The 14,783-nt window shown below is 44.1% G+C and overlaps 1 protein-coding gene across 1 annotated transcript in view; it reads left to right on the top strand.

Moving 5' to 3' along the window:
* The first annotated feature begins 113 nt into the window (after positions 1-113).
* Positions 114-14,783, top strand: part of yipf1 (Yip1 domain family, member 1) — a 34,608-nt gene continuing 19,938 nt past the window's right edge. Inside the window, exons 1-2 of the mRNA XM_072573725.1 lie at positions 114-286; positions 3,402-3,480. Coding sequence (XP_072429826.1) covers positions 3,450-3,480 — 31 coding nt within the window. The 5' untranslated portion in view covers positions 114-286; positions 3,402-3,449. The remainder of the gene's footprint in view (positions 287-3,401; positions 3,481-14,783) is intronic.

Here is a 14,783-nt window from a genome sequence, read left to right as displayed (position 1 = left end):
TCCGCTCGCTCTCACCACTTGCTGCGTTTGCGCGAGTTTGCGCTCTCCCTCTCTCCACTTGCTGCGCCTGCGCGTCTGCTCCCCCCCCCCCCCAGCTCCACTTGTTGCGCCTGCGCCGCCTCCTCTTGACAGTCAGACCCTCAAATTACATCATTTCCTCTGTAGGTGTAAACGTCGCCGGGGAGGGCCTCCTCGGGTGTAAAAGAGATGAAAACTGAAAATCATCCGATCCAGAGAAAACAAAAATAAAGGCAATGTATTGAGTGGAGTTCCAAACACAACTGAAGTGAGTAAAACTGTACACATTATACATTTGTAGTCGAACCGTCAGCTTCCAGTGATCAAGTTAAAGCAACAGTAAACATTAAATGAATCAGCAGAGAGTGATGGAGAGGGTCTTTAAAAAATCTATCGGTGGGGACTGACAGTGGCTTTAAGAAAGGTCAGTGTGGCTCCGAATCCGATCCGGACTAGGTCCCTCATCCTGGATCCGGATTTAAACGGCCGATGTAAACACTGGGGTGGGGGTGGTCTGGGTGTGCCCCCTCATGTCAACACAGTGGAACCTTACCCTTCCCATGATTATAAACAGGGAAAGTGAGTAAATTATCACCGTAGTAACCGCTCCTTTAAAATCCGTAAGGGCTGTTTGACTTCCCCTTCCCACTCCCTTTCCGACATGACCATCCTCATTTGCCACAAGGAACCAAATCGTAAATCGGGGGAACAGCATCTCATCTTCCGCCTGGGCAGCCCACAGGCCAGAGGACTCAACACTGAGTTCGCCAATTTCAAATAACCTCCTTCCCTATCACCCGACTTTCTCCCTTCCTTTCCTCTCATTGATCCTGCTTTCCAACTATCAACCAGATTCATGCCTTCTATCAACCAACCATGTCGTGCCCTCTACCTTCCTGATGAAGGGCTTTTGCCCGAAACGTCAATTTTCCTGCTCCTCGGATGCTGCCTGACCTGTGCTTTTCCGGCACCACTCTGATCTCGACTCTGATTTCCAGCATCTGCAGTCCTCACTTTTGCCTGTGTTCACCTATCTCCACCTCACCATCCTGCCCCCACCCCCACTTGTTATCTGCAGCTCCCCTTACACTCATCCCCAGCCCTGAAGAAGGGCTACACCTGAAATGTTGACTTCTCCACCTCCTGATGCTGCCTGGCATGCTGTGTTCTTCAAACTTCCTGCTTGTCTACCAAGAGCTAAATGCTACGCTGCTTGGAAATCTGACATTTAAAAATATTTTTGCCAAAATGCTGGAGTAACACCACAAGTCTGGTAGCTACTGTGGAAGAGTCCTATCAGACTTGAAACGTTACCTCTGTTTCAGTCACCACAGATGCTTCCAGACCTGCCAAGTTTCTCCAGTATTGACTATTGTTAATTCCCTCAAAATTCGGTTCTCCCAACAGCAATGCCTTTTTAAAAAAAAAATTATTGTCACATGTACTGCGCTGTAATGTTCTGTGTTCTGTGTTCTATGTACTGGGATACAGTGATAACTGGTATTTTGTGTGCTAACCAGACAAATCATACTATATCTCGGGGAACACAATGCATAATATAGGTGTTACAGCTACAGAGAAAGCACATCTCTAATATATGAGAGGTCCGTTCATAAATCTGATATATGTTTTCAAACCTTCATATCTTCTGCCCAGTGGAAGAGAATATAACTGGGTGGGCTGCTTTCCCAAGGTTGTGGAAAGTGTAGATGGAGTCAGTGGAGGGAACTTTCTGTAATTTTGTGCAGTTTTGAGAAGAGCAATTGCTATACCAAGCTATGATGCATCTGGATAGGGTGCTATCTACACACAGCTAATAATTTGTAACTTCCCAGGGATAGGGCCATCAGTTTTAAGGTACATTCAAGATCAGGTCATCCCAGTGGAGCTAATAATTTGAAACCAATGGACTTGATGAGGAGACAATCTGCAGTAGTATCAAAAAAACACCCTCTGCTGTTGTTCATAGCATATTGTTGATTTATCATCCTGCCTTAAGTAACTTAACATTCTAACCTTCAAATCATGACTCTGCACATCATGAAAGGATAGCTTCTCCATGGAAGATACTATAATTTGTCAGATATAAGCAGAGCAACAATACCAAAAATAAGCAGGTATCAGTTACATTACAGACTTCCCTTAAATCTTAACTAACTATTATGTTTTAGTAGATTGGAAGTCTAACTTAATATTATTTTTCCATTAAAAATCTAAGCCAAACTTTTATGTCCTATAATTATTATGTCATTGTCGTAGCACCAACCAGAGTAATGTTTCAAAAGGTATAGGAAAATGTAATCAACTTAGAATAGATAGATTCTGGTGGCCTCTTGTATTGAATAGTACCTTAATTTTCCTTGCTTTCGAAAGGGTCTTGACTCATTAGCCCGGAGTACAATCCCATTGGTTCCACTTGCGTTCATGACTGATCCAGGATTTTGCTCATCGTGTGATTGAGGTATAAATTCAGATTGGAAAGCTATTTGACAATCAAGACATCACAGCTCAGTTGCACCTTTATTTCATCTACTATCTCAGACACATACAGTTCTAGTAAGGGTCACTGGTGGAAACATTTACCTTTCCCCAAACTAGAGGTGATAAAAAGAATCATAACATCACTCTGCTGTCAGATTGGTTAACCTGACACCATGAAAGGTTAGAACAAGGGATGTTTTGATCAATTCAGTTGAGCCTAAATCATCTTTGGGGAACCAATGTTGAAAATTACCCATGCTATTGTATAAGAGTGCTTAATCTCTTTAGTTATCATGATACCAACAAGACTTCTGTACATCTAAATTAATATTAGCTTGTACACTGTATAGGAGCGATACTGTATGTTAAAATGTAAACCCATTTGTATACTTTTGCCAATTTTTTTTTAAGATTAGATTAGATTACTTACAATGTGGAAACAGGCCCTTCGGCCCAACAAGTCCACACCGCCCCGCCGAAGCGCAACCCACCCATGCCCCTACATCTACCCCTTACCTAACACTACGGGCAATTTAGCATGGCCAATTCACCTGACCTGCACATCTTTGGACTGTGGGAGGAAACCGGAGCACCCGGAGGAAACCCACGCAGACACGGGGAGAATGTGCAAACTCCACACAGTTAGTCGCCTGAGGCAGGAATTGAACCCAGGTCTCTGGCGCTGTGAGGCAGCAGTGCTAACCACTGTGCCACCGTGCCGCCCAATTATCTAACAATGTTTGTATTAACTTAAAATTTGTGATGTTTCTTTTGGATTTTGATGCATATTGATTTGGACATTTGATATCAAAATATTCCCATGCTTTGTGTTACAGGTAAATTTTATAAGGATTTGAATGTGATGTCATTTGTTATTGGACTGGAACTATTTTATTTTTCAGACAAAAAGTCTTTGAGTTGATCATTTCATTGTTCTGTCAATCAAGTAAATGGCAGCTGCAGATGATTTACAATTTCAAGGTAATTGAACTTTATGATTGAGTTTTGAATGCAATGATATTTGCTTCAGTTTTTTACCATTGTACGATAATACCTCTTACATATTTATGATTATCTTCTGAAGCTATATATGTTTATTCTTCATGGAAACAGTTTTACTTTTCCTCCTTCCTTAGTTAAGTTTGTTACTTTTAGAACTTTCATCAAGATCAGAAGATGATATGAATCAACATTATCAAACTTTTTAATTCTTCTTGAAAGCATCTGAAATAATGGAGAATACTTTAGTGTTATATTAATAACAATTCCAAACATGTGCCATTATATGCATCTTCTTCAACACAAACGTTTGTTTTTTTTTAATGACAATTTTCCAATCCAGCTTTTAGCAATAACGTTTATGAATTGATTAAAGTAAATTAAAGCATAAGTTGATACATAAATATTTCTAATAGGGAATATTAATTTTTGGGTTGCTCACTTAATGATTGGCAGAACTGGAAACCTCTTAACCCATTTTTTTGGTAGTCACTTAGTTCATTTTTGACCACCTGATTTCAGCCATAATGTAATCAATTTCCCTTCCTATCTTTTAACTTTTCATATTCTTTACAAGTAGTTAAATTCCTGTTTCTATTTAGTATTTAAATGGATTAAGCTCTATTTTTAGCTCAATATTGGAACATGTGGTTTCTGAACTTATGTTCATTGTTGATAAATGCATTGTGTTTGATCCATCTAAATAATTAAAGAGAAATAGGAATTTAACTATTAATGCATAACATGCAAGGCACTGCCTCAAATTTGTCAGTGAGCTAAGAGTTTGAGTGTGAATGTATAGCCCATTTTGGTTTGTGAGTGACTTTAATGAAAAACAAGGCTTCAATCATGAAAAAGTTAAAGATTAGTTTAATACAAAATACTGTTGCAAATAAAACTAATAAATTACTAACTAAATACATGATGAAATGAAGATGAGAATAAAACTAAGTTATGAAATTCAGTTCACTCCATTAAGATATTGTTCAGGCTCATTGCTTACAGTTGGAGTATTAGTTTTCTGAAGTGGGGGTGAAATTCAAAAGTTGTATTCAGGAGCTGAGATGGCTTCCCAAGTCAAAAACTCAAGAGTATGCCTTTGGACTCCTTAGGTGGGGCATTTTCAGTGTCGAGTGAGGTACCTTTTCTTTAGTGGTTCTACTGGCACAAATATTTGAAAACTGCCTGGTTTTCTGAGTACCTTCTTCTGTAATTTCTGGTGTCAAGAAGAAAATCCAACTCTCATGGGATGCTTAACTCAGAAGAATGGATGGAGTCGTCTTCACAAGTTCTCCTGAGATCTCTACATAAAATATCTGTTCCCAGCCAGACATTCAAAATTCCCTGTGGTTGCTATCCTAAACTGTCAGGCCATGTGTCCAGATCAGTTATTGGTTTAAACCAAATCAGTTATTGGTTTAGCCCAGGTTTGGGCATATTCCCATCTATTAATTTTAGCTGAAGTAGTTTTTTTTAATTAACTATCTTTGCCATTAACTTGAATGGTTCGCAATCTTCACAGGTTTGGTGAAGTAATAAAGAACTAGTCATACTTTCAGGGAATTCACTGCAATTGAGTTTTTATTCAACCCTATTGAAATACTTATTAAATTTCAAAAATCTTCAATCCTTCTGGAGATAAGTGCAGTGTGGTTCTAACCATAATTGAATCCACAAGAAAAGTCAGATGACTTTAAAGTTCCCTTTCTATTAATTTTTAGAAGGAAATCGCAGTACATTAGAAATTTGTAAAATTTTAACTACATTTTTGTGACCTTTCAGGAACTGAAGTTTTTTTTTACAGAAAGGATTTGTGGAAACAGAAGAGAATAAATATACAATTTTTTTTTCTCCAAGGACATGCACAGATAGTTGATGCATTGCATCTTCCCATTAGGTTTTATTGGAAGATTCCCATTTTTTTTCCAGAGTTTAGAAATTTACTGAACTTTCTATCAGTAGCTTTTTTATCATTCAGAGCTGAAAAGAATGAAGAATGAATCTGACAGACATATACATACTTGGTTGCTGCTTTTTATTTGGAAGCATATTCTGAACATTTCCCAGACTTAAACCTATTACTGGGGAATTTCAATTATCTGAATGCGATGGGCAGGCACTATTTATTTCAGATAATTGATTATTTATTTAATTAATTTTCTGTGAAGCCTGCTCCCCGTTCAGGAGACTAGTTGGTAGCGCACCGTGCGTGAGCCCCTGCCTGCCCCCCCTCCAAAGCCGCCCCGCCCTCCCAGCCGCAGCCGCCGCCCCCCCCGCAGAACTATCACTGGTGAGGTGCTCACCTGTTTATGGATTATGGTTCAGCTCTTCCTAAGCCTAGTGATCACTCTGAAATGTCGGTGTCTACGCTGGTTGGGAGTACAAAAGACCGCGTTGACAATGTTCTCTTTGAGGCCTTCGAGCTCTTGTTCTCAGAGGTCAGATCGTGGCTGTCGGGGGAGCCAGCTATCTCATCGTGGAGATGGTGGACATGTTGGCAGTACCTGCAAGACAAAAAAGAGAGGAGGAGTTGCAGCAAATGGTTAGAAGTCCACGTGCAATGGGTGACACTGATAGCAGGGTTAAGGTGGGAGTTGCAGTGGAAACATGCATGTCCTATGTCAATGCAGGAGAAGTCCCGGTCTTCTGTATGGGCCACAATTCTCTTGCATGGTGTATTTCATCCATCCTTTCTGCCCTATTATGGATTATCTTCTGTAATAAGGGTGGTTTTACGTGAGATGCAAGTGACAGTACAACTGTTAGTGCTGGTGAAGGTGGCGGTAAAGTAATGAGGAGTTCTGATAGACTGAGTAGGCAGCACAGAGGGCCTGCTGGATTAGTGGTGTGGGAGAACAAGTGAGAGAAGATGTTGCGGACAGCAGTGAAAGTGGCAGAACATTAGCCTTAATCGGGATAGATGGAATAGCACAAATGGAGTGAGTGAGGAGAGAAGAGTGTGGCACTTGTGCTGGTGCAGCAGAGAATGTTATTGACCTTATGGTACTGCTGCCATTCTTCTGCTCTGTACAGATGTCAATGACCTTTGTGATCAGGCTGCCAGAGACAGGTGCCATGGCCTCCCCTGCCAGTCCTCCAGGAAGAAGATTCTTCTTCGCACCACCCCTTCAACGAGGACCTTTGGGTCCCTGTTGGAAAATTGTCGCTTCATCTTCTCCTTCCCTGACATCTTCTGGAAACATCCTTGACTGAGTAGAGCAGCTTCTGAGCGCCTGTACTCATTTGGATGAATAATGTTCTTTTAAAGGTGGTGGAATTGCAAGGGATGTTGGTATTTTGGTGGCTACCCACTGAGTGGCAAGTTGTTCTGCAAACAGTGTGTGAAGGATAGTGCTGGAATCGATTGTGGCAGATCCCGTTGGAGCTAGTGAGGCAACTTAGTAAAGCCGCCTGGTAAAGCTGGCATTACTTGGGCTTAGCCAAAAAATGTATGATTCAGCCCTTTATGTTCCTGGCTGACAGTCTGGAACCAGGGAACTCAATAAAGGGTTGGCTATTTAGGAATGAGATGAAGAGGCATTTCTTCCCTCAGACGACACTGAATCTTTAGAATTCTCTACCCTAAAAGACAGTGGAGGCAATATGTTCAAGACAGAGATCAATGGATTTCTAGATCCTACTGACATCAAGGGATATGGAAATGCAGGAAATTGACATTGAGGTAGATGATCAATCATAATCTAGAATTGTATGACTGAAGGGACTAAGTAGTCCATTCCTGCTCCTGTATTTGCATTTTGTCAATCTTTTAAATTCTTAAAGACCACACCTATTAGATGACCATGATTTGTTTACTTCTTTCAAACTCCAGATACTTTTACAGAGATTCCTTTGAAAGTAGTAAAGAAGGAATTCACATCTCCCCCTTCCAACTGCCTTTCACGTCTATCTCTCTTCACTTGCAGCTCCAATTCTAGCTTTTATCGGTGCAAATCCCTTTCTCTCTCTTTCTTGTCTGTTCTGCTCTACTTTCTGCACAGGCTGAGGAAAGCCCACCCACCACCCACTACATTCTACAGAGGGTTCATTGAGAGTACCCTGAGCTGCTACATGACTCCCTGGTTCGGGAATTGCACCATCTCACATTGTAAGACCCTACAACGGATAGTGAGGACAGCTGAGAAGATCATTGTGGTGTCTCTTGCCTCCATTACAGACATTTACACCACACGCTGCATCCGAAAGGCTAAGAGCATTGTGGAAGACCCCACACACCCTTCACTTAAACTCTTCTCACTCCTGCCATCTGACAGAAGATATCAGAGCATTCGGTCTCTCACAGTCAGACTCTGTGACACTTTCTTCCCCAAAGCCATCAGGCTCCTTAACACAGTATGATCGGACTCTTTCCCATCTGAAATTCTTTGCACTGCTCTGAATTGCTGCTAGAAAAATTTCTATTATTTATCATTCTTCTATTACACTGCAACTTGTGTTTTTTGAACTTCTTATGCGTTTTATGCCGTATACGATTGTGTAGTTTGTGCTGTCCATGTAGCACCCTCAGTTCAGGAGGAATGCTGTCTCATTTTTGGTGTATAAGTTGTATATAGTAGAAATGACAAATAAAAAGCTACTACTCTCCTCTTTTCTTTCAGAGTTTGAAACTTTGACTCTGCTTTCCGGCAATAAACTTCGACAAGCTCTAAATTGTGAGGGAGGCAATGTGGAACTCCAAGAACATTGACAAGTTGGTAGAGTGGGTGGGCCGGTGCTACGTGAGGCTCAGTGCAAAGAACTGTGAGGCAATGCGCTTTCATCAGAAAGAATTTTGAAAGACAATATTAAATAGGGGTTACAATTCTAAAGGGGTTGCAGGAGCAGGGGGATCTAGGTGTATATGTGCACGGATCACTGAAAATGGCTGGATAAATGGAGAGAGAAGTTAATAAAGCATGCAGTGTTCTCGGCTTTATTAAAAGTGGCATAGAGAGTATAAGAGCAAGGAGATGATGTTCAACTTTCCCTAGTTCTCAGCTGGAGTGTTGTGTACAGTTGTGTAATGGGTGCCACGTTACGGAAAAGGTGTGAATACGTTGGAGAGAGTGCGGAAGTGATTTACAACAATGATTCCAGGAGTGAGAAATATCAGTTATGAGGATAGTTGGGATTGTTGGGACTGTTCTCTTGGAAAGAAGAGGGCTGAAAGGAGATTTGACAGAGGTTTCAAATTCATGAGCAGACTCAATAGAGTAAATGGGAGAAGTGTTTCAGCTTGTAAAAGAAAGACAGAGCAAGAGCATAGTCTTAAAGTGATGTGCAAACAAAGCAAGGATGATGGGACAAAAAATTTTTCATACAGCAAAGATTGGAATACATGTCCTGGAAATGTTGTGGATTCAGTTGAGTCATATAAGAGAGCACTGCATGTCATTTCAATAGAAATAGTACGTAGGGATATGGGGAAAAGGTTGAAAATTGACAATAGGTAATGAAACCAGAGCAGACTCAATAGGCCAAAAAGCCTCCTTCTGCACTGTAGCAATTCTGTGACTCCGTTTTGGCTTGACAACTCCAGTTCAATGTTCAGTTCTTTCCATTCTATTTGTACTAAAGAACCTGGTCTGTTTCTGATTCGGCTTCTGCTGCTTGTTTTGACTCTGGAGTGAATTCAAAGTACTCAGCCAAAGTTTTCAAGAACTCCTGTCTGTTTGTCTTATTTAAAATTTGAAATCTTGCGTGCTTAACAATAGTATTTAATTGTTCCATGTTTATGTTTCACCCTCCTGGAACAGCACAGGAACAGACCCTTCAACTCCTCTTATCTGAAAATTTAAACCTTCTTGACTGATAGAATCTTGCACGTGAAGAATTGCCATCTTAATTATTATTGTTAGTATTTTTATAAACAAAGTTAACAGCTGTTTTGGTTGCAAACAATTTTGACTCTTACTTCCTTTCAACTTCCAATTTCTGTCCAGTTCAAACTTTGGCTCTTTTAAAAGCAGACTGTATCTCGGCTTTTAGTATACAGAGGAACCTTGATTATCCGAATACCAATTATCCGAAAATCGGATTATCTGAAGGATAGAAATGTTACATCAAAGACGTGTTTCCAACAGTGGTCGTGTCTTTTGTTTACAGCGATTAAACAGGCACCGTCTCCAAGTGACTGACCTGCTCTCTCGCTCTCTCTCTTGCTCTCCCCACACTTTCCCTGGAGTTCTACAGAGGGGTGTACCCTAAACGCCCCCACCCCCCATCCTTCCACAGATAATCTGACCAACATTGTCCTGTACAGGGCAGAGGTGGAACCTGTCAGTAAGTTGTCTGTGTGGCTGTGTGTGCACATGTGCGCGCTATTTGGAGACTTACCCCACAAAGGCAGCAGCAGCAGCTATCTTATTGTTGGTGTCCAGTCCAGCTGCCCGGGAGAGGGGACGGGGGTTGGGGGTGGGGGTGGGGGTGTGGGGGGGTGGGGAGACGGGGGTGACGGGGGGGGCGGTGGTGGGGAGGTGGGGGGGCAGTGTTGGACGGGGTTGGGAGGCTGGGAGCAGTGTTGGATGGATTTCTGAGGCGGGAGGGTGGTGTTGGACGGTTGGGGAGCGTGGGTGGTTTTGAGGGGGTGGGGGCAGGTGTTGGATGGTTGGGGGGGAGCGGGGGGAGGTTTTGGACGGTTGAGGAGCGAGTGGGGGTGGTGTTGGTCACGGGCGGGGTCTCATGCGCTGTGTGCTGCTGCAGTCTCCTGATTGGGGGGGCAGACTTTTAAAAACTCCGAGCCCCAGGGGAAAGGCATTTAATTGATTAATTGAATAATTGATTATCCAAATGAAATAATGCCCGCTCATCTGTTCGGATAATCAAGGTTCCCCTATTTGGCATTGGCTCATTTTGCAATGTGTACAATACCAGACACAAAGCACCAGTTGTCACAAGCATACACAAGGCATTTCCTCAAAGTGGTTCTTCAGATAATATGTATGTATGTGTGCATAACCTCTGTTTAATTTATGAGTGATTCAATTCTAAAAAAGTTTTAGTCTTAAGATGAAAGTGAGTTTATTGGAAAATATTGTTGTTTGTTACTTAAGTACAAGTAATAAAATTACTTGGTAAATATGTACAAGATTGAAATGGAGCTGAGGATAAAATATATTTATGAAGGTGAAATTCATGTCATGTGTTAGGATGTTGCAGGTGGCAACTCTCAATTGAAGTCTTGATTGTTTGGAATAAGAAGTTGTGTTCAACAGCTATGGTGGCTTGTGAAGTTGAATATTGCCTTTGTAATGAACTCAGTGGGTGGAGCAGTTTACAGAGCCAATTCCTTTTCAGTAAAACAAAAGGATTTATGGTCAGCCCTGTGTAACTTCCAATGTCAGAGAAAATTCAACTCCCACATGCTGTTCATAGTAGTTCAGCTGAGTGTAGGGCCTGGAGATCTCAGATCTTCTGAAATCTCAGATCTTACACACAATGGATGTTCCCAGTCAGACTTTAATATAGTTCAAAACCGAAAATGGCTGCTCTTCTAAGTAAATTCCATATTAAATATTGGATTAGCCTGGATCTTGGTTTGGTTCTATGTACGTTTTTAAACAAACATTTTTTAAAACTGACTCAATCATGAACTTGGATTAGTGGTGCTGGAAGAGCACAGCAGTTCAGGCAGCATCCAACGAGCAGCGAAATTGACGTTTCGGGCAAAAGCCCTTCATCAGGAATAAAGGCAGTGAGCCTGAAGCATGGAGAGATAAGCTAGAGGAGGGTGGGGGTGGGGAGAGAGTAGCATAGAGTACAATGGGTGAGTCGGGGAGGGGATGAAGGTGATAGGTCAAGGAGGAGAGGGTGGAGTGGATAGGTGGAAAAGAAGATAGGCAGGTTGGACAAGTCTGGACAAGTCAAGGAGACAGTTACTGAGCTGGAAGTTTCAAACTAGGATGACGTGGGGGAAGGGGAAATGAGGAAGCTGTTGAAGTCCACATTGATGCCCTGGGGTTGAAGTGTTCCGAGGCGGAAGATGAGGCGTTCTTCCTCCAGGCGTCTGGTGGTGAGGGAGCGGCGGTGAAGGAGGCCCAGGACTTCCATGTCCTCGGCAGAGTGGGAGGGGGAGTTGAAATGTTGGGCCACGGGGCGGTTTGGTTGATTGGTGCGGGTGTCTCGGAGATGTTCCCTAAAGCGCTCTGCTAGGAGGCGCCCAGTCTCCCCAATGTAGAGGAGACCACATCGGGAGCAACGGATACAATAAATGATATTAGTGGATTTGCAGGTGAAACTTTGATGGATGTAGAAGGCTTCTTTAGGGCCTTGGATAGAGGTGAGGGAGGAGGTGTGGGCACAGGTTTTACAGTTCCTGCGGTGGCAGGGGAAAGTGCCAGAATGGGAGGGTGGGTCGTAGGGGGGTGTTGACCTGACCAGGTAGTCACGGAGGGAACGGTCTTTGAGGAAGGCGGAAAGGGGTGGGGAGGGAAATATATCCCTGGTGGTGGGGTCTTTTTGGAGGTGGCGGAAATGTCGGTAGATGATATGGTTGATGCGAAGGTTTGTAGGGTGGAAGGTGAGCACCAGGGGCGTTCTGTCCTTGTTACGGTTGGAGGGGTGGGGTCTGAGGGCGGAGGTGCGGGATGTGGACGAGATGCGTTGGAGGGCATCTTTAACCACGTGGGAAGGGAAATTGCGGTCTCTAAAGAAGGAGGCCATCTGGTGTGTTCTATGGTGGAACTGGTCCTCCTGGGAGCAGATACGGCAGAGGCGGAGAAATTGGGAATACGGGATGGCATTTTTGCAATAGATAGGGTGGGAAGAGGTGTAATCCAGGTAGCTATGGGAGTCGGTGGGTTTGTAAAAAATGTCAGTGTCAAGTCGGTCGTCACTAATGGAGATGGAGAGGTCCAGGAAGGGGAGCGAGGTGTCAGAGATGGTCCAGGTAAATTTAAGGTCAGGGTGGAATGTGTTGGTGAAGTTGATGAATTGCTCAACCTCCTCGCGGGAGCACGAGGTGGCGCCAATGCAGTCATCAATGTAGCGGAGGAAGAGGTGGGGAGTGGTGCCGGTGTAATTACGGAAGATCAACTGTTCTGCATAGCCAACAAAGAGACAGGCATAGCTGGGGCCCATACATGTGCCCATGGCTACGCCTTTGGTCTGCAGGAAGTGGGACCCCACCCCTCCAACCGTAACAAGGACAGAACGTCCCTGGTGCTCACCTTCCACCCTATAAACCTTCGCATCAACCAAATCATCCACCGACATTTCCGCCACCTCCAAAAAGACCCCACCACCAGGGATATATTTCCCTCCCCACCCCTTTCCGCCTTCCGCAAAGACCATTCCCTCCGTGACTACCTGGTCAGGTCAACACCCCCCTACGACCCACCCTCCCATTCTGGCACTTTCCCCTGCCACCGCAGGAACTGTAAAACCTGTGCCCACACCTCCTCCCTCACCTCTATCCAAGGCCCTAAAGGAGCCTTCTACATCCATCAAAGTTTCACCTGCAAATCCACTAATATCATTTATTGTATCCGTTGCTCCCGATGTGGTCTCCTCTACATTGGGGAGACTGGGCGCCTCCTAGCAGAGCGCTTTAGGGAACATCTCCGAGACACCCGCACCAATCAACCAAACCGCCCCGTGGCCCAACATTTCAACTCCCCCTCCCACTCTGCCGAGGACATGGAAGTCCTGGGCCTCCTTCACCGCCGCTCCCTCACCACCAGACGCCTGGAGGAAGAACGCCTCATCTTCCGCCTCGGAACACTTCAACCCCAGGGCATCAATGTGGACTTCAACAGCTTCCTCATTTCCCCTTCCCCCACGTCATCCTAGTTTGAAACTTCCAGCTCAGTAACTGTCTCCTTGACTTGTCCAGACTTGTCCGACCTGCCTATCTTCTTTTCCACCTATCCACTCCACCCTCTCCTCCTTGACCTATCACCTTCATCTCCTCCCCCACTCACCCATTGTACTCTATGCTATTCTCTCCCCACCCCCATCCTCCTCTAGCTTATCTCTCCATGCTTCAGGCTCACTGCCTTTATTCCTGTTGAAGGGCTTTTGCCCGAAACGTCGATTTCGCTGCTCGTTGGATGCTGCCTGAACTGCTGTGCTCTTCCAGCACTACTTATCCAGTATTTGGTTTTCAGCATCTGCAGTCATTGTTTTTACCTTCAATCATGAACTTGAATGGTTCCCATTCTTCAAGGTTTAATGACAGGGAAGAGCTATACACAACTCCGGAGAGGCTAATTGCTAATGAGGCAAATGGACAAAATTTGGCAGATGGAATATAGTATGAGGAAATGTGAGGTTATGCACTTTGGCTGGAGTAATAAAGGAAGAGAATATTTAAATAGAGAAAGACTGCAGAAACTACTAAACAGAGGGATTTTGTAGTCCTTGTCCATGAATCTCAAAAAGCTAGCATCCAAATTCAGTGGGTAATTAGGAAGCAAATGGAACGTTGGCCATTTAAAGGGAATGGAGTGTAAAAGTAGGAAGATTTTGCTAAAACCGTATAAGTCACTACTTTGTAAAGTAAAAACAATGTCAAGCCAGCGGATAAAGGGGGCGCAGTGGTAGTCTGGCGCACTGACCTATACACTGCTGAAGCCAGACGCCAACTCGAAGACACCTCCTCCTACCGCCCCCTTGACCATGACCATGACCCCACACCCCCATCACCAAACCATCATCTCCCAGACCATACAGAACCTCATCACCTCAGGAGATCTCCCACACACAGCTTCCAACCCTGCACTGCCCGGTTCTACCTCATTCCCAAGATTCACAAGCCTGACCACCCTGGCCGACCCATTGTCTCAGCATGCTCCTGCCCCACTGAACTCATCTCTACCTACCACGACACTGTCCTATTCCCCCTAGTCCAGGAACTCCCCACGTACGTTCGAAACGGTGCAGGCTCGAAGGGCTGAATGGCCTATTCCTGCATCTATTGTCTATTGTCTATTGTCTATTGAAACATCACCCATGCCCTCCATCTCCTCCAAGACTTCCGTTTCCCCGGCCCCCAACACCTCATCTTCACCATGGATATCCAATCCCTCTACACCTCCATCCACCATGACCAGGGCCACCAAGCCCTCCGTTTCTTCCTCTCCCGACGTCCCCAACAGTACCCTTCACCTGACACTCATTCGTTTGGCTGAACTGGTCCTCACCCTTAACAATTTCTCCTTCGAATCCTCCCACTTCCTCCAGACCAAAGGGGTAGCCATGGGTACCCGTATGGGCCCCAGCTATGTCTGTCTGTTTGTTGGCTACGTAGAATAGTCATCTTCCGTAGTTACACCAGCACCACTCCC

The sequence above is a fragment of the Chiloscyllium punctatum genome, chromosome 7 (assembly GCF_047496795.1).
Source record: "Chiloscyllium punctatum isolate Juve2018m chromosome 7, sChiPun1.3, whole genome shotgun sequence".
NCBI lineage: Eukaryota > Metazoa > Chordata > Chondrichthyes > Orectolobiformes > Hemiscylliidae > Chiloscyllium > Chiloscyllium punctatum.
Note: the sequence above shows the minus strand (reverse complement) of the source record. Positions and strands in the feature narration are given on the sequence as shown.